This window comes from Cebus imitator, unplaced genomic scaffold (genome assembly GCF_001604975.1).
Source record: "Cebus imitator isolate Cc_AM_T3 unplaced genomic scaffold, Cebus_imitator-1.0 Scaffold30, whole genome shotgun sequence".
NCBI classification, from domain to species: domain Eukaryota; kingdom Metazoa; phylum Chordata; class Mammalia; order Primates; family Cebidae; genus Cebus; species Cebus imitator.
The window spans coordinates 184,245-202,247 of NW_016107345.1; the positions used below are offsets into that span (position 1 = coordinate 184,245).

General features: G+C 40.8%; 1 protein-coding gene, 1 long non-coding RNA gene and 1 pseudogene across 5 annotated transcripts in view; 1 reads left to right on the forward strand and 2 right to left on the reverse strand.

Moving 5' to 3' along the window:
* Window positions 1-1,508: 1,508 nt before the first annotated feature.
* LOC108300785 lies at window positions 1,509-9,131 on the reverse strand. The gene is made up of 3 exons (XR_001823595.2): window positions 9,119-9,131; window positions 3,774-3,778; window positions 1,509-1,994 (listed from the first exon to the last, which is right to left on the reverse strand). It is a non-coding gene; the product is annotated as an uncharacterized LOC108300785 (long non-coding RNA).
* Window positions 6,987-7,892, forward strand: LOC108300783 (annotated as a pseudogene).
* A 4,269-nt stretch (window positions 9,132-13,400) lies between the features above and the next one.
* PIK3CB (phosphatidylinositol-4,5-bisphosphate 3-kinase catalytic subunit beta) overlaps window positions 13,401-18,003 on the reverse strand; it is a 182,873-nt gene continuing 178,270 nt past the window's right edge. For 3 of the 4 annotated variants that reach the window (XM_017523692.2, XM_017523694.2, XM_017523693.2), the window contains 3 exons: window positions 17,089-17,234; window positions 15,541-15,673; window positions 13,401-14,918 (listed from right to left, as the gene is read on the reverse strand). In XM_017523692.2, coding sequence (XP_017379181.1) covers window positions 14,781-14,918; window positions 15,541-15,673; window positions 17,089-17,234 — 417 coding nt within the window. In that variant the 3' untranslated portion in view covers window positions 13,401-14,780. The remainder of the gene's footprint in view (window positions 14,919-15,540; window positions 15,674-17,088; window positions 17,235-18,003) is intronic. The other variant, XM_017523695.1, reaches the window with a different exon arrangement.

Here is an 18,003-nt window from a genome sequence, read left to right on the forward strand (position 1 = left end):
ATTGAGTCATATGCAAAAAGGGACAATTTAACTTCCTCTTTTCCAATTTGGATGTCTTTTTAAAATTTCTGTTACCTGACTGTTCTGGCTAGGACTTTCAGTATTACACATTGATTAGTAGAAGTGAAAGTGGGCAACTTTGGTTCCACTTCTTAGAAGTGCTTTAAGCTTCTCCCTCGTCAGTATAATGTTAGCTGTGAGTTTGTCATATATGGCCTTTATTATATTGAGGTATGTTTCTTCTATGCCAGATTTGTTTTTATCATGAAGTGATGTTTAATTTTAGCAAATGCAATTGCTGAATCCATTGAGAAGGTTAATATAGTTTGGCTCTATGTCCCCACCCAAATCTCATCTTGAGTTGTAATCCCCACATGTAGAAGGAGGGACTGTAATCCCCATGTGTTGAGGAAGGGAGGTGACTGGATCATGGGGGCAGATTCCTCCATGTTGTTCTCATGATAGTGACTTCTCATGAGATTTGACCTTTTTTTTTCTTTAAAAAAATTTTTTTCGTAACATTCTTGGAGTAGAGATCTGACTGTTTTATAAGTGTCTGGCATTTCCCCTGCTTCCACTTCTCTCTCCTGTTGCTATGTGAAGAAGGCTCCTGTTTCCCCTTTGTCTTCTGCGATGAATTTAAGTTTCCATAGGCCTCCTCAGCCACGTGGAATTGTGAGTTACTTAAACCTCTTTCCTTTATAAATTACCCAGCCTCAGGTATTTATTTATAGTAGTGAAAATGGACGAATACAAAGATCACATGGTTTTTGTCCTTCATTCTGTTGGATGTGACATACCATGTTTATTAATTTGTGTATGTCAAACCAGCCTTGCATCCCTGGTATAAATCCCCTTGGACCATGGTATTATCTTTTTGACATGTTGCGGGATTCAGTTTGCTAGCATTTTGTTGAGGATTTTTGCATTTATATTCATCAACAATACTGGCCTGCAGTTTTCTTTTTTTGTCTGGTTTTGACTGGTTTTGTATCACGGTAATGCTGGCCTCATAGAATGAATTAGGAAGAATTCTCTTTTCTTCAATTTTTTGGAATAGTTTGATAAAATTGGGTGTTATTTCTTTTTTGTTGTTATTTAGTTTTTATTTCATAATCATAAACTTAACTCTGCAATCCAGGGAAGGGAACAAGGAAAACCCAAAGGAAATGCAACTAGAGCACCAAGATCATAGGATACTGTGAGCAAATGGGGTGGAGGGATGCTCTCCTCAGCTACAGGAGGAATGGTTTCGTGGTTAAGATAAAACACAAGTCAGCCAAGCGTGGCGGCTCACGCCAGTAATTGCAGCATTTGGGAGGCCGAGATGGGTGGATCATGGGGTCAGGAGATAGAGACCATCCTGGCCAACATAGTGAAACCCTGTCTCTACTAAAAATACAAAAATTAGCAGGGCATGGTGACACATGCCTGTAATCCCAGCTACTTGGGGGGCTGAGGCAGGAGAATCACTTGAACCAGGGAGTGGAAGTTTGCAGTGAATTGAGATCGTGCCACTGCCCCCCAGCCTGGCAAAAGCGAGACTCTGTCTCAGAAAACAAACAAAAACAAAAGATAAAACACAAGTCAAACTTATTAGAGTGGTCCACCATCAGCAGCGGTGATCGATCTTCTTGCTGGTCTTGTCATTCCTGAACCCAAAACCACTCCATGGCGTCCACAAATATTCATGCCTTCTTTCACCTTGCCAAAGGCCACATGCTTGTCATCCAACCACTCAGTCTTGGCAGTGCAGATGAAAAACTGAGAACCATTTGTGTTGGATCCAGCATTTGCCATGGACAAGATGCCAGGACCTGTATGCTTTAGGATGAAGTTCTCATCAAATTTCCTGTAGATGGACTTGCCACCAGTGCCATTATGGTGTATGAAGTCACCACCCTGACACATAAACCCTGGAATAATTCTCTGAAAGCAGGAACCCTTAGAACCAAATCCTTTCTCTCCAGTGCTCAGAGCATGAAAGTTTTCTGCTGTCCTTGGAAACTTGTCTGCAAGTGGCTCAAAGGAGATGCAGCCCAATGGCTCACCATCAACAGCAATGTCGAGGAACACAGTGGGGTTGACCGTGGCTGATAGTATGGGGCTCCCAGTGGTGGCAGCATCTGCAAATTGGGTGTTTCTTCTTTTAAAGTCTGTTAGAATTTAGCACTAAATCTGGTCCTGGGCTTTTCTGTATTGGGAGAGTTATTACTGCTTCAATCTTATTACATATTATTGGTATCTTTGGGTTTTCTATTTCTTCCTGGTTAAATCTTGGTAGGTTATATGTGTCCAGGAATGTATACATTTCCTGTAGGTTTTCCATTTTTGTTATTCTATAGTTGCTCATAATTGTCTTTAATGACCTTTTGTATTTCTGTTGTATCAATTGTAATGTCTCTCTCTTTTTTTTTTTTTGGAAGGAGTTTGCTCCTGTTGCCCAGGCTGGAGTGCAATGGCATGATCTTGGCTCATTGTAACCTTTGCCTACTGCGTTCAAGCAATTTTCCTGCCTCAGCCTCCCAAGTAGCTGGGATTACAGGCATGTGCCACCACACCTGGCTAACTTTGTATTTTTAGTAGAGAAGGGTTTTCTCCATGTTGATCAGGCTGGTCTTGAACTCTCAACCTCAGGCAATCTGCCCACTTTGGCCTCACAAAGTGCTGGGATTACAGGTGTGAGCCACCGTGCCCAGTCATGTCTCTTTTTTTACTTCTCATTTTGTCTGGATCCTTTGTCTTTCTTGGTTAGGCTAGCTAGTGGTTTATTGATTGTGTTTACATTTTCAAAGAACCAATTTTTCATTTTGATTTTTTGTATTGTTTTTTTCAGTTTCTATTTCATTTTGTTTTGCTATGCTCTTTATTCTTTCTTTCCTTTTACTAATTTTAGGTTTAGTTTGTTCTTGCTTTTCTAGTTCCTTGAGATGGATTTTTTAGGTTAATTCAACATCTTTCTACTTTTTAGGTATAGATGTTAATTGCTATAAACTTCCCTCTTAGCACTGCTTTTTCTGTGTCACAAAGGTTTTGGTATGTTTTTCCATTTTCATTTGTTTCAAGAATTTTTCCTTTCTTTCTTAATTTCTTCATTGACCCATTGGTTATTCAGATGTACATTGTTTAATTTCCACATATTTGTTCCCAAAGTTCCTGTTGATTCCCAGTTTTATTTCACTGTGGTCTGAGAAGATACTTTATATGATTTCAATTTTTAAAACTTCGTTGAGCCTTGTTTTGTGGCCTAACATACGGTTCATCCTGGAGAATGTTCCATGTACTCATGAGAATGTATTTCCTGCTGTTGTTGCATGAAATGTTCTCAAAATGTTAGATTCATTTGGTCTGAAGTGCAGTTTAATTCCAATGTTTCTTGAATTTCTGTCTAGGTAACCTCTCCCATGCTGAATGTGGGGTGTTGAAGTCCCCAACTCTTGTTGTATTAGAGTCTCTCTTTTTAGCTCTAATAATTGGGTGTTCTGGTGTTGGGTGCATAGATATTTACAATTGTTATATCTTCTTGCCTAATTGATTCCTTTATTATAATTACTTTTCTCGTCTCATTATTTTTGATTTAAAGTCTCCTTTGTTACATGTGTAGCTACTCCTGCATGCTTTTGGTTTGTCTGCATGTTTTTTTTTTCATCCCTTCATTTTCACTCTATGTGTCTTTCTTTTATAGATGAGATGAGTTTCATGTAGATAGCATATATTTGGGTCTTATTTTTGTTAGCCATTCAGCCAGTCTATATCCTTCAGTTGAGAAGAACTTAAACTTTTACATTCCAGCTTGTTTTCTGATTGTTTTGTACGTCCTTTCTTCCATTACTTTATGATTTGGTGGTCTTTTTTAAGGAGTAACAATGTTTCTATTCCTGTTTCGTGTATCTGCTCTACCAGTGAGTTTTATTACTTTTGTAAGTTTTCATAATGGTAGGTGTTGTCCCTTTGTTTCCCAGTTTAGGGCTCCCTTAAATATTTCCTGTGGCGCCAGTCTAGTGATGATGAATTATCTCTGTTTTTGCTTTTCTGGGAAAGACTGTACTTTCCCTTTATTTTTGAGGGACACAATTGCTGGATATAGGATTCTTAGTTGGCAGGGTCCCCCCACCCTTTTACTTTTAGTATATTATTCCTTTCTCAGTACTTTTACTATATTATTCCTTTCTCTCCTGACCCATAAGGATTCTGCTGAGAAATTCATTGTTAGTCTGATGGAGATTCCCTTATATGTGGTTTGATGCTTTGCTTTTGCTGTTTTTAGAATTGCTTCTGAATTTTGACAGTTTGACTATCATTTGTCTCTAGGAAGACTTCTTTAATCTATTTGGGACTCTTTACATTTCCTGTTTCCAAATATCTATGTCCCTTGCAAGACCTCGGAAGTTTTCAGCTATTATTTCATTAAATAGGCTTTCTATACCTTTGCCCATTTCTTCTCCTGGAACTCCCCAAATCTGAATTTTTGTTCTTGCTATTGTGTCCCATATGTCACACGGCTTTTACTGTTTTTTTATGTCTGACTTGGTTATTTCAAAAAACATGATTTCAGTTCAGAAATTTTTTCTTCTGCTTTGTCTTGTTGTCTTAAATAAGATGAGGTTATGTAGGTTGTAGTGGGAGACTTCACTGGGGATAGGGACACCAAGTGAGCCAGTCCTCCAGCACCAGTGGTATCAGCAGAAGGGCAGGTGGGCCAGTCCTCAGGCCCCTGGGTGGTCTACTTCAGGTGGCAGGCTCAGGTGCTGGTAGTGGTAGTGGCAGGTCAGGCAGGTGGGTCCTCGGGCCCCTGGGTAGCACTTGTGGTACTGGCAGTGGCAGTAATGTCAAGAGGCTGGCCCTCAGGCCCCTGGTGTGGTGTTCATGAGTGCTAGCAAAGGTGCCAATGGACTAGCCAGCCCAGTCCCCAGGCTCCTAGGTGGCATGTATGGGTGGGTGTTGCAGTGGCAGTGACAGGTTGGTTGGGCCTGTCCTCTGGCCCCCAGAGGTGCATGCAGGCGCTTGCAGCAGCAGTGGACTTGGCAGGCTTGTCCTCACACCCTTGGATGGTGTGTGAGGGAGGACTGTTTCTCATGCCTTTCAAAGCATATACAGGTATGTGCTGGCCCTGATGCTGGAAGGGAAGGATTGCAGTTGGTGGCAGCAGTCTCAGGCTGGCAGCCTGTAGGGAATGCATACTTTGGTCCCCTTTGTCCTTGGGGCAGCCTTTCTGGTGTGCTTAAGCACCCATTCTCTAGGGTATAGGATACCATGTAGGCTAGAGGGCCGAGGAACTGGCTATAGCACTGAGTCCAGCTGGCATTGCAATGCTGCAGCCCTCTAGGTGGATGTGGGATGATGTCAGTGGTGCTCTAGGAATGTTCCTGGCTGTTGAGTCCTAGGGCAGGATATAGTTTGGTGGGGGCTAAGCTCTCAAAATGGCACTATGCTGCAGTTGCTTGGGTGTCAGGGGTGAGTGGGATCCAGTGTAAATTCCCTTTCTTGAACAATACAGTTTTGTGAACTCTAAGCAGCTCCCTATACTAGGCTCAGGGCCTGTTAGGGCCAAGGGGCTCTCCTGTGGCTAGGATTGCAGGCATCCTGCTAGGAATGTGGACTGCTAGGGATCTCCCCCTTACCTTTTTCTAGTAATGGCAAATTCTTCTCAGCTCTGAGCCAATTCCAGCTGGGCTGGGTGCTTCTTTGTTTCACTCTCCTTCTGTACCTCAGAGGTGCCCCATCACTTTCCTGGTGAATTCTAGTGTTCTCTCTTAGTCTTCTTGACGTGTGGTTTCTACTTGCTGCTTTGATCCCACTTTGTGGAGGAGATGAGTGCCAGGCACTTTGTCAGCTACGTTGGTTACATCTTCCCTAAAAGAACTTGACACAGATCTTAAAAGGAACTTATGGGTTAATATCATTGATTAAAAAAAAAAAAGATGCAAACCCCTCAAATACTGGCAAACGAAATCCAGCAATATACATATAAAAATACGTCACAATCAGCCAGGCACAGTGGCTCATGCCTGTAATCCCACCACTTTGGGAGGCCAAGGCTAGCGAATCATTTGAGATCAGAAGTTCAAAACCAGCCTGGCTAACACAGTGAAATCCTGTCTCTACTAAAAATACAAAAACTTAGCTGGATGTGGTGGCAGGCACCTGTAATCCTAGCTATTTGGGAGGCTGTGGCAGTAGAATCACTTGAACCCAGGAGATAGAGGTTGCAGTGAGCTGAGATTGCACCACTGCACTCCAGCGTGGGGTACAGAGTGAGACTCCCTCTTGAAAAAACAAACAAACAAAAAAACATGACAATCAATTTGGCTCACTGCTGGAATGCAAACTTGGTTTAATACTGACACATCAATAAACTCACTAAATGAGAAAAATCTTATGATCATTTCAGTAAAATGCAGAAAAATCATTTGATAAATTTCCACATCCATTAATTATTTTTTTTAAAAGCTCCTTAGCAAATTAGAAAGCTTCTTTAGTCTGATAAAAGAGATTCATCCAGGTATTAAGCCCAGTACCCAATAGTTATCTTTTCTGCTTCTGGGCTTAATACCTGGGTGATGATGAAATAATCTGTATGATAAAACCCTATGATACAAGTTTACCTATGTAATAAACTTTCACATGTAACCCTAAACCTAAAATAAAAGTTAAAAAAAATTTAAGAGAGGCTGAGCATGGTGGCTCAAGCCTGTAATCCCAGCACTTTGGGAGGCTGAGGCGGGTGGATCACGAGGTCAAGAGATCGAGACCATCCTGGTCAACATGGTGAAACCCTGTCTCTACTAAAGATACAAAACATTAGCTGGGCATGGTGGCACGTGCCTGTAATCCCAGCTACTGAGGAGGTTGAGGCAGGAGAATTGCCTGAACCCAGGAGGCAGAGGTTGCGGTGAGCCGAGATCGCGCCATTGCACTCTAGCCTGGGTAACAAGAGTGAAACTCTGTCTCAGAAAAAAAAAAAAAAAAAAAAAAAAGAGCCCCAATTTCTACGCTCACCGGAAGACGGAGGTCCTCTTTCCTTGCCTAACGCAGCCATGGCTCATGGTCCCAAGAAGCATCTGAAACGGATGGCAGCTCCAAAGCATTGGATGCTGGATAAATTGACCGATGTGTTTGCTCCTCGTCCATCCACCGGTCCTCACAAGTTGAGAGAGTGTCTCCCCCTCATCATTTTCCTAAGGAACAGACTTAAGTATGCCCTGACAAGAGATGAAGTAAAGAAGATTTGCATGCACGGTTCATTAAGATCGATGGCAAGGTCTGAACTGATATAACCTACCCTGCTTGTTTCATGGATGTCATCAGCATTGACAAGACGGGAGAGAATTTCCGTCTGATCTATGACACCAAGGGTCGCTTTGCTGTACATCGTATTACACCTAAGGAGGCCAAGTACAAATTGTGCAAAGTACGAAAAATCTTTGTGGGCACAAAAGGAATCCCTCATCTGGTGACTCATGATGCTTGCACCATCTGCTACCCTGATCCCCTCATCAAGGTGAATGATACCATTCAGATTGATTTGGAAACTGGCAAGATTACTGATTTCATCAAGTTTGACACTGGTAACCTGTGTATGGTGACTGGGGTGCTAACCTGGGAAGAATTGGTGTGATTACCAACAGAGAGAGCCACCCTGGATCTTTCGATGTGGTTCATGTGAAAGCTGCCAATGGCAACAGCTTTGCTACTCGACTTTCCAATATTTTTGTTATTGGCAAGGGCAACAAACCATGGATTTCTCTTCCCCGAGGAAAGGGTATCCGCCTCACCATTGCTAAAGAGAGAGACAAAAGACTGGTAGCCAAACAGAGCAGTGGGTGAAATGGTCTCTGGGTGATATGATAGATCTTTATGCATAATTAAAAATCATGTGGCATGATTAATAGCAAAAAAAAAAAAAGATACAAAAAAATTAGCTGCATATGGTGATGTATATCTGTGGCCCCAACTATTCAGGAGGCTGAGGTAGGAGGATCACCTGAGCCCAGGAGGCAGAGGTTGCAGTGAGCCAAGAGTACATCACTGCATTCCAGCCTGGGTGACAGAGATCCCATCTCAAAAAAAAAAATTGATGCAAGTAAATTGTTAGGATTAATTAAGAAGATTAGGAAGTCTGCTAAATACAAACATCAAATGTATTTGTATGGACCTTTGCTCTGTAACTTTATTAAAATACAGGTTTGGCTGGTTATAGTGGCTCACACCTGTAATCCTAGCATTTTGGGAGGCCGAGGTGGTGGATCATGAGGTCAGGAGTTCGAGACCAGCCTGACCAATATGGTAAAAACCTGTGTTTATTAAAAATACAAAAATTAGGTAGGTGTGGTGGCCTGTGCCTGCAGTCTCAGCTACTCAGGAGGCTAAGACAGAATTGCCTGAACTCGGGAGGCAGAGGTTGCCATGAACTGAGATCACATCAGTGTACTCCAGCTTGGACAACAAAGTGAGACTCTGTCTCAAAAATAAATAAATAAATAAAATACAGGTTTGGGGGCTCTACCCCATTTCTAATTCAGTAGCTCTGGGGCAGGGCTCAAGAATGCGCTTTTCTTTCTTTTTTTTTTTTCCGAGATGGAGTTTTGCTCTGTCACCCAGGCTGGAATACAGTGGTGTGATCTCGGTTCATTGCAACCTCTGCCTCCTGGGTTCAAGTGATTCTCCTGCCTCAGTCTCCCAAGCAGCTGGGATTACATGTGCCAGCCACCATGCCGGGCTAACTTCTGTATTTTTAGTAGAGACAGGGTTTCGCCATATTGGCCAGGTTGGTCTCGAACTCCTGACCTCAGGTGATCTACCTGCCTTGGCCTCCCAAAGTGCTGGAATTACAGTTGTGAGCCACCATGTCCAGCCTAGAATGTGCATTTCTATGGATACAAAAAAATAGTAAAAATAAATAAGATCTGGTATTTGACAGCACAATAGAGTAGAGTCAATAATTTAATTGTACATCTTAAAATAACTAAAAGAGTATAACTGTATTGTTTGTAATGGAAAGGATAAATGCTTGAGGTAATGGGTACCCCAATTACCCTGATGTGATAATTACATGTTACATGCCTGTATCAAAATATTTCACATACCCCATACATACATATATCTACTATGTACTCACAAAAATTAAAAATTAAGAATTTGCATTTTAATCAGTTCTCTCTGGTGATACTGATGCTCCTCATCAGGGGACCACACTTTGAGAACGATTGCTATAGATTAGCAACAATGAAACTTACAATAAAATCACTTACTCAGGAATCTAACAAAAGATATGTAATACTTAAACACAGAACACTATAAATTGTTGTGGATATAAATGAAAGAGAATCTAAAAAAATGGGTACTCGACTTATGTACTTTGGAAAATTCAATATTCTGAAGACATCAATTTGCCTCAACCTAATCTATAACTTAATGCAATTTGATTAAAAATTTCCATAGGCTTCTATTTGTGGAATCCAATAAATCTGAAATGTATATTGAGGCACTGTGAGTAAAGAGCACAGATAATTAAGACAGGCTTCTTACTTCCTGGGTTTGAATACTGGCTCCATCAACTACTCTCTGATTATGGACACGTTACTTAACCCTTCTATGCCTCAGCTTTCTTACCTCTGAAATAAGGAAAAACAATTGCATCTATCATATAAGATTGTTACAGGGGTTAGATATATATCAATAAATACGTACAAAAATATATACATATATAGTTTAGATGAGTGACTAGTACACAGTAAATGCTATGTATGATAGTCTGACAAAGAAGATAAATAAAATTATAGAGATGAAATCTACTTAACATGTAGACCCACACATGTATGGACATGATTTATGACAAAGGTGGGTCTATAGAAAACTGAGGAAAGGGTCAGGCACGGTGGCTCACGCCTATAATCCCAGCACTTTGGGAGGTCAAGGTGGGTGGATCAATTGAGGTCAGGAGTTCAAGACCAGTCTGGCCAACATGGCAAAACCCCATCTCTACTAAAAATACAAAATTTAGCCGGGCATGGTGGCACATGCCTGTAATCTCAGCAACTTGGGAGGCTGAGGTTGGGAAAATCTCTTGAACCCGGGAGGTGGAAGAGCCGAGATTGTACCAGTGGCACTCCAGCCTGGGCGACAGAGCCAGACTGTCTCAAAAAGAAAAAAAGAAAAAAGAAAACTGAGGAAAGATGCAATTTGTTGCCCACATGGGAAAAACAATTGACTCAAACTTCATGCTATAAAGAGCAATTCTAGGTAGACTACAGATCTAAATGGGCTGGGTGAAAATATAAAGTGTGTGGATGATAATCCAAGAGAATGTCTTCAAGACTTTAGAGAAAAGAAATCTAAACACATATGGGTACTAACCCAAAAGGAAAAGAATGATACATTTTGCAACATTAAAATTAAGATCTTGTGTCATTAAAAGAAGCCATTAGGAGAATGAGAAGGAAAGTTACACACACCGTGGGAAAAGATTTTTAACACCTATGACTGATGAAAACCCTGTATCCAAAAGAATATATAGAACTTCACAGAACAAAAGCAAAATTAAAAAAAAAAAAAAAAAACCTTCTTCAAAGCAACCAAAACTAAAAAACCAACAACCTCAAAGCCAAAATGACAGGTAACCCAATAAAGAAATGGACAAAGAATTTAAACAGGAATTTCACAAAGGAGAAAATCCAAATGGCCAAAAACAATAATAAAAAAACTCTTAATTTTATTATTAATCAAGGAAATGAAAATGAAATCACTCAATACTCCAGAATGGCTAAAAATTAACTGGGTATTGGTGAGAATGTGAAGCAACAAGAATTCTCATGTACCACTGGGGGAGGAAGAAATTGGTACAACCATTTACTGTAGTATTACCCAGTCAAGATAAACATATACAGAATCCTATGGCCCATCAATTTTAAGTACATACATCCAAAGAAATATGTACATATATGAATCAGGAGATAAACTATAATGATAAAGGTATATATTATTTCTAATAGCCTCAAACTAGGAACAAACTGTACGTATCCTAACAGTAGAGAGGGTATAAATTATGTGACAGCCATAAAATGGAATACTATACAATGATAACAAATGAGTACAGCTACTTGCAACTACATGGCTGAATCTTGAAAACACAATGCTGAATGAAAGAAATCTGACTAAAAACGTAGGCAGCATAAATTCTAAGGCAAGGAAACAAATGATTGCCGTAAAAGAGAGTACAGTGATTTCCTAGCAAGGGGGAGGGGATCCTGACCAGGAATGGAAGCCTGTAAGACTTCCGCGGTGTTGGCAACGTTCTTGTTGTTAAGGATCTCTGCACCTTTCTCTATGCTTTATTTTTCATAATAAATAAAAGGTAGGGAGAGGAAGATAAAGAGTGAGGGTCTGGAACGTGAAAATTTTTAAGTTGTTGAATCTAGGCTTTGTCAAAATTGAAAATGAATCATGGGTTCTAAAATGTTAGTATATATCTTAGGGCAGGAATATCTCAGAAGATATTGTCAGAAAGATTTTCCATCATTGGATAAGAGGATAAAACTGCCTAATACTGAAAGAGGGAGTGGCTCCATGAGGATGGGACTAGATCCCTGAGAAGAGATGTAGTATTCTGGAATAGAGGAATGGGAAGGCAGATGGAAAGAAACATGTTAGTGCCCACAAATCCCGCTTTTTCTCACCTCCAAGCCTGTATATATGCTGTACCTAGCCAGCTCTTCCTATTTTTCCTTTCCAAGAAACTCCAGCCCCTGCCCTGTCCTTTCTAAGAGCTACCCATCCCCAGTTGGCAGGGTTACATGGCATGGTACTTCTCTGCTCTCTACTCCACAGACCAATCTTTCACCTTCTCTAGACAAGTGACCCCTATGTTACAGGTTGTCTGGCTGAGGTCCTGACAAGGCAGAACTGAGAATACACTGGAGGATCTCCTCAGAGACAGGACAAGGATAGAACACTGGATGGGGCTTTCCTTCCTGGAGTTCCTTCTCTCAGTAGTCTTGGAGAAGGGTGAGCAAGGAAAGAAGTGAGTTTGTCTGAGTTGGGGCTCAGTACATGTTCCTATCCCTACTTTTAAGCCAAGGTCTCCCCACCCCAGAGAAGTAAGTGGGGTAGGTATTAATAGTCTAATTTTATCAACTAGGAAGCGCTGACCCTGAGAAATAAATACCTTACTCAAGGGTAACAAAGGGAGAGTTGGATTACAAATACTGGTCTCTGGAGTCCAAGGGTGAGCACTCCAGAATTACTTGGTTAACAGTCATCTTCTGCACTGCCTGCTCCCTCCCAGCCCTCACCCCACCAAACCCAGGTAGACACAGATGCTATCCTCAAGTATGGAAATGTACAGTTTCTAAGACCTTATTTCAGGGGAACATGGGAAAAGACTAAAAGACAGGGAACAAAGTGTCTCGGGATAATATCCATTGTTGGCCAGAGCGCTCAAGAATCAAGACATGAGGTAACCAATCCTATGTAAGAAGCTGTTCATGCAGCCCGGGGTCCTAATGTCCTAACATCCAGGAGTATAGCTATCCTTCTGCCTTCTACCTTTTCCTCTCTGGCCCAATCAGAGCTCCTGAAGGTCAGAGACATGCAATTCAACAAGTCTGTAGGGAGTGCTTGCTAGGAATGCTCAGTAGCTACTAAGTAACACTGCCCTGGCTACCTTGGGGTGGGAGTCTGTAGCAGAGGTCAGGAGCAAAGAGGAGGTCAAGAGTTATCCTGGGTTCAGGCGCAAGACTGTTTGGGGACACACAGAGAAGTTAGTTTCCCCTTTTGGCTCTTAAAGACATCCACATTCATTGACCTGGCTCATATATCAAGGCCCTCCTTTCGGTGGAGGAGACCCCGCTGGAAAGAGTGGTATCCATTTCTTCCTGGCAGTGTTCACCATTCTGCAAACTACTGACCTGCGGCCTGGTTCATAAAGTGGCGGGCGGCTACCAGACAAAGACCTCTGAACAAACCTGCCCTTCCACAGTCCTATTCCTGGAAGTCTCAGTGAGTCTACACCAGCCCTGGAAATGAATTCAAAGGCCAACTCCCATCCTCAGCTGAGTTATTTCCAAGGAACTGGACTGCTCTGGCATCTGCCCCATGAACAAGAGCTCCAAAGTGGTACAGTCTGGCCTTGGCTCAGGTGCCAACTAATGAAACAGGTGCCAAGCAACTACCCAGACATCAGGGTACCTCCCAAATGCATGGCTTCTCACCTCAGCCTCCCACCGAAGTCCATGGGGCCTCCCACACCATGGATGAGCCTGGGAAACAAGGGGAGAAGTCAGGGAAGAGGCAATAAGCCTTAGCCTATTCCTGTGGCTGGTTTGTCAACTGACTTTGCCATTTCTTGGAGTTCCAGTGCCAAGTCCCAAAGGCCTATTCTACCCATAAAGAAGAGGCTCACACATTCCAAGAACAGCCGAAACCAGCTCACTCGTTTATTTGACTGAGAACCTTAAGAAGGACAACAAAATTAAACATTCTTTAATAAAATTCCTATAGAAAACTCAGTCAAAGGGCAAATACTCAGTTCTCTGTCCCATATCATTGAGGATTGAGAGCTCCCAGTATTCTTTGGAGAATAAGCAGTAGTTTTGCTGGATGTTGCCAGAACTCAGAGAGATCATCCATTTACACATTCAAACCAGTAGTTCCTATTGCACATATTAACATTACTTGCCCCTAGCACCCTAAATATATGGTACCTCAACAATTAACTTAAAGAGTTCCATGTGGCATGAAACCATTTCAATTTGAACTAATATCCTTGAAAAAAATCACATTATTACAAGTTTTAATAAATACAGTAAGAAGAGCTGGTATTTTTCTAAAATACTGAATTTCAGATCTGGAGTTTATTCCATAAATAGGTTCCTTTTCATTTGCTTGCTTTCTTGGATACATTTGCTCAAGTATTATTCTCTATGAAGTGAACTCTTTCATAGATACCATATAAAAACCGTATTAATATGTGCCTCATTATAGAAGCAGCTGGAAGAACTGGATCACACAGTTACCTAACTGAAAAGTAACTTAGGAAAAAGCTCTGCTTTTTGTAAAACTTTAAAACACAAGTTGAAGAATACCAAAGAAACATTTATATAGAACTCCCACTAGAAATTTTATAAATATATATGTAGCATATTTATATATATTATATTTGCCTCACCAGTAGATTTTCAGCAAGTCTGGCTGGAATGATGCTTTCATGGAGATAAATATTAACAAAAGAATTAATGAGTGTCCACAGGTTTAAAAGATTTCTTCTCGAAAATAATCATAAATTCAAATTATATTACGAGTTGCAGTTTATACAATTTTAAAAGGGAAGAAAGATAGATGCCTTTCTTTTTAGCCTCATTTGGAAAGTAGGAACAGCCACCAACCCTCAGGTGTGGATAAGTTGTTGGCTGAGTGATAACACTTGGTCACAACATTGAAAAGAAGTATTTACACCATTCTGGGAAAGTACCAAACATTAGAAAAAACAAACAAACAAAAACAGAAACAATCTCTAGTAGCATTCCTTGGCGTGCAAAGTCAGCAGGAAATGATTATCCATTGACAGTTTTCATGATAAGTCTTGGAAGTATTCAAAAAGCAGAGGGAATCATCGAGGATTGTTCAGATTAGGTTCTGTGGGATGCCTTGTTCTTAATTTAACTCTGAGTTCCAGGATTTCATTCCCTTTATAACATCTCTGACAGGGTCAGGTTCAATTTAGTGCAAGTGCAAAATGAAAACGAAATGAAACCAACAAATACGTTAGGAGCAAAGGCTGATCGTTAAGATCTGTAGTCTTTCCGAACTGTGTGGGCCATCCAGTTCACTTTAGTAGTCCAGCTTTCCCTGAGCGCCTCATCAAATTTTTGCTTAAACTGTTTGAGTGCTTCTTCTTCACTCTTCCCTAATGCAAGAGAGTCCTAAAATGGAAGGGGGGAAAATATGATTTTATATAACTTTAGTAGAGATGTGCAAATATCAAAGTTTGCAGGAGGCTGGCTTGGTTGTGCCTCCCCGGCCACCATCAAGCAGCATGCTTCCTGTTCTTATTTGAATATTATCTGTAGGAGGCAGAACCCCAAGACAGGGAGATATATAATATGACTTCTTCCAAAAGATTTTTGAAGATGAAAATAATTTATAATTACTGCAGGACATAAAGCAGCTTGCTACTACCACCCAAATCCAGTAAGATGACTCAAGACCCACTAAGACCCTGGCAAGAAAAAGTCAGGCTGTTGAAAATCATGATGTCAACCTGCTCCTGATCTGCAGTCTTCCAGTAACGTGAGTAAGAAGGCCATATCCTAATACCAGTCTTCTTTATGCTCCTTCTACTAATGGGAAAATCTTCTGGGTTACAAGCCACTCTTCAAAATTCCTCCTTTATGTGAACTTCCCAGATTCTTTCCCTCCTGGCTAAGAACTATCTTAGAGGAAATGACTTTGTTCTACTCCTTTCAGACACTTGAATAAAACAGGCAGCTAAAACTGAGCTCAATGTCCACAAAGTCCAATATAGAAGGAAAAGGGATTTTATACCTTAAGATACTGTATATCCTTGACTGATGTGAGTTCAGGAAGCCCTGCAGTCAACATCAATGCAAAGAGAGTGATGAAGAGATTCCCATGCCGTCGTAAAATCAGATATGCATCCTCACAACACTGACGGAACCTTTGGTTGATGCCACAAACCACATGAGCACAGTGTTAGAGGGGAGACAGCACATTTCATAAAGGAAATTAAGAAGACACAGCTAAACTTTCTATTTGAATAAGAAAATTTCTACTGAACTAAAGGTTCATTTCTGATTTTTACTTCTGTGAAAATTGTCCCAGGACTAAAATCTACATAAAACAATCAGTCTAACTTCACACACCTATTTTTCAAAAACAAAACTAAATTAAAATTCTATGTTAAAAGGCTATAACATTTTTATTAATAATCTAGACTTTTTAATTCTATGAGACACAGGAACTGATTATTAATTCAGTGATAATTACAATCCATGAGGATTTCTGAACATACTTCTGGGTTCTGTATTTGTGGTCTAATTCCAGGGACTAATTTTTTTTAATGGCCTTCCGATCAGTGTCAGTGCTATTGCATTGCTACTTCCTATCATCCTGTCATCCCTCTCTCTCCTCTTCAAGATGGTCCTTCAAGAGGATCATCTAATTTTTTTTTTCTTTTTTTGAGATGAAGCCTTGCTCTGTTTTCGAGGCTGGAGTGCAGTGACTCAATCTCGGCTCACTGCAACCTCTGCCTCCGAGGTTTAAGTGATTCTCTCCTGCATTAGCCTCCTGTGTAGCTGACATTACATGTGTGCGTTACCACACCTGGCTACTTTTTATATTTTTAGTAGAGATGGGGTTTCACCATGTTGGCCAGGCTGGTCTCAAACTCCTGACCTCCAGTAATCCGCTTGCCTCGGCCTCCCAAAGTGCTGGGACGTCAGCTACCGTGCCAGGCCGAGGAGCATCAAATTTTATCCCTCTTATTTTGCCAAAGAGAAAACGAGACCCACTGAGGAATATTCTGCAGAAACTCAGGCAGAACTATAAAGGATAGTGACAATCATTTGTTAAGTATGTGTTAGTTACAAGATATATCTCTAATCATCATAGTAGCCCTTAATTTTATTATTTTTGTACCCACTTTAAAATGAAACAAAGGCAAAAAGTATTATGCTTGGGAACAGGTAGGTAGTCAGTAATAGATCAGAGATTACAAAATTTGCCCCGAACCCCCGTTCCATCACTCTACTCCATACACAATGATAGCAGATGTCTTTTCAGCCTCTTCCTATCAACTGTCTTAATAGTTTCAGAGACTTTTCTGAAACAGGTAAAAGGTAGTATATTATTGGAATAAAATGCAATAACTATTTTAAATTTCTAGCATTCTGTTTCTCCTGAGAATTTCTGAACCAGCACAATAATCTGACAGGCAAATTCCTCCAAAAGCTTCCTATAATCAGACTGAATATTTCCTAGATCCAAACATAACTCAGCTAAGAAATGCTAGTCTACTTGGTCAGATAAGAAAATGTTAGCAGTGTTTACCCTTGACACAAGGGCAGTACTCACCGGCCAAACTTTTCTGTATTTCCTGTTTTTCCTTGTTGAATGACATGGATGAAATCATAGGTAAGAATAAAAGGCACTCGCTCCCTTTTAATGCCAAACTTAGATTTGAAATTTCCAAGAATATGTCCAAAGTCAATGTGGAAGAGCTGGAAAACAAATGGGATTTAATTTCCTTCATTTTTCTGGTGGGTTCTAAATAGAAAGGCAAAACCTCCATAGTCCTAGACCCCCAGGCACTACACCCAATCTCATCTAAGCCATTCTCCCTCTGTTTATAGCCTTCTGAGCCAGGTGAGAAAAGAGCACATCTAACACTCTTAAGAGTTTTATAATCAATAATAACCCTGATACTAGACTGTAGATATCTAGTGGGAAAGGAGACTCTTTAGAAAGAAAAATACATCGAAATAATTAAAATGTCTGATTTTCAAAAAGTCAAATAGTTCTATAAAACGTAACAAGAAAAGGGTACAGGTTGGGTGTGGTGGCTCATGCCTGTAATCCCAGCACTTTGGGAAGCTGAGGCAGGAGGATCACTTGAGCCCAGGAGTTTAAGGCCAGCCTGGGCAACATAGCAAGACCCCATCGCTACAAATGTACAAAAAAATTAGCCAGGCATAGTGACACATATCTGTGGTCTCAGCTACTCAGGAGGGTGAGGTGGGAGAACTGCTTGAGCCTGGGAGGTTGAGGCTGCAATGAGCCATGATCATGCCACTGCACTCCAGCCTAGGTGACAGAGTAAGACCCTACCTCAAAAAAAGTACACCCTTGCCCTATTAGCTCCCCACATGGAGTGCTACTATTTGGAGCTAACTTCTTACTCTTCTCACTAGGTGTTTTTCCTGGTGTCTGCCTCTATTTTTCTAAATAATATGTTTATACTCATTTTTGCTTCTTTTTTTTTTTTTTTTT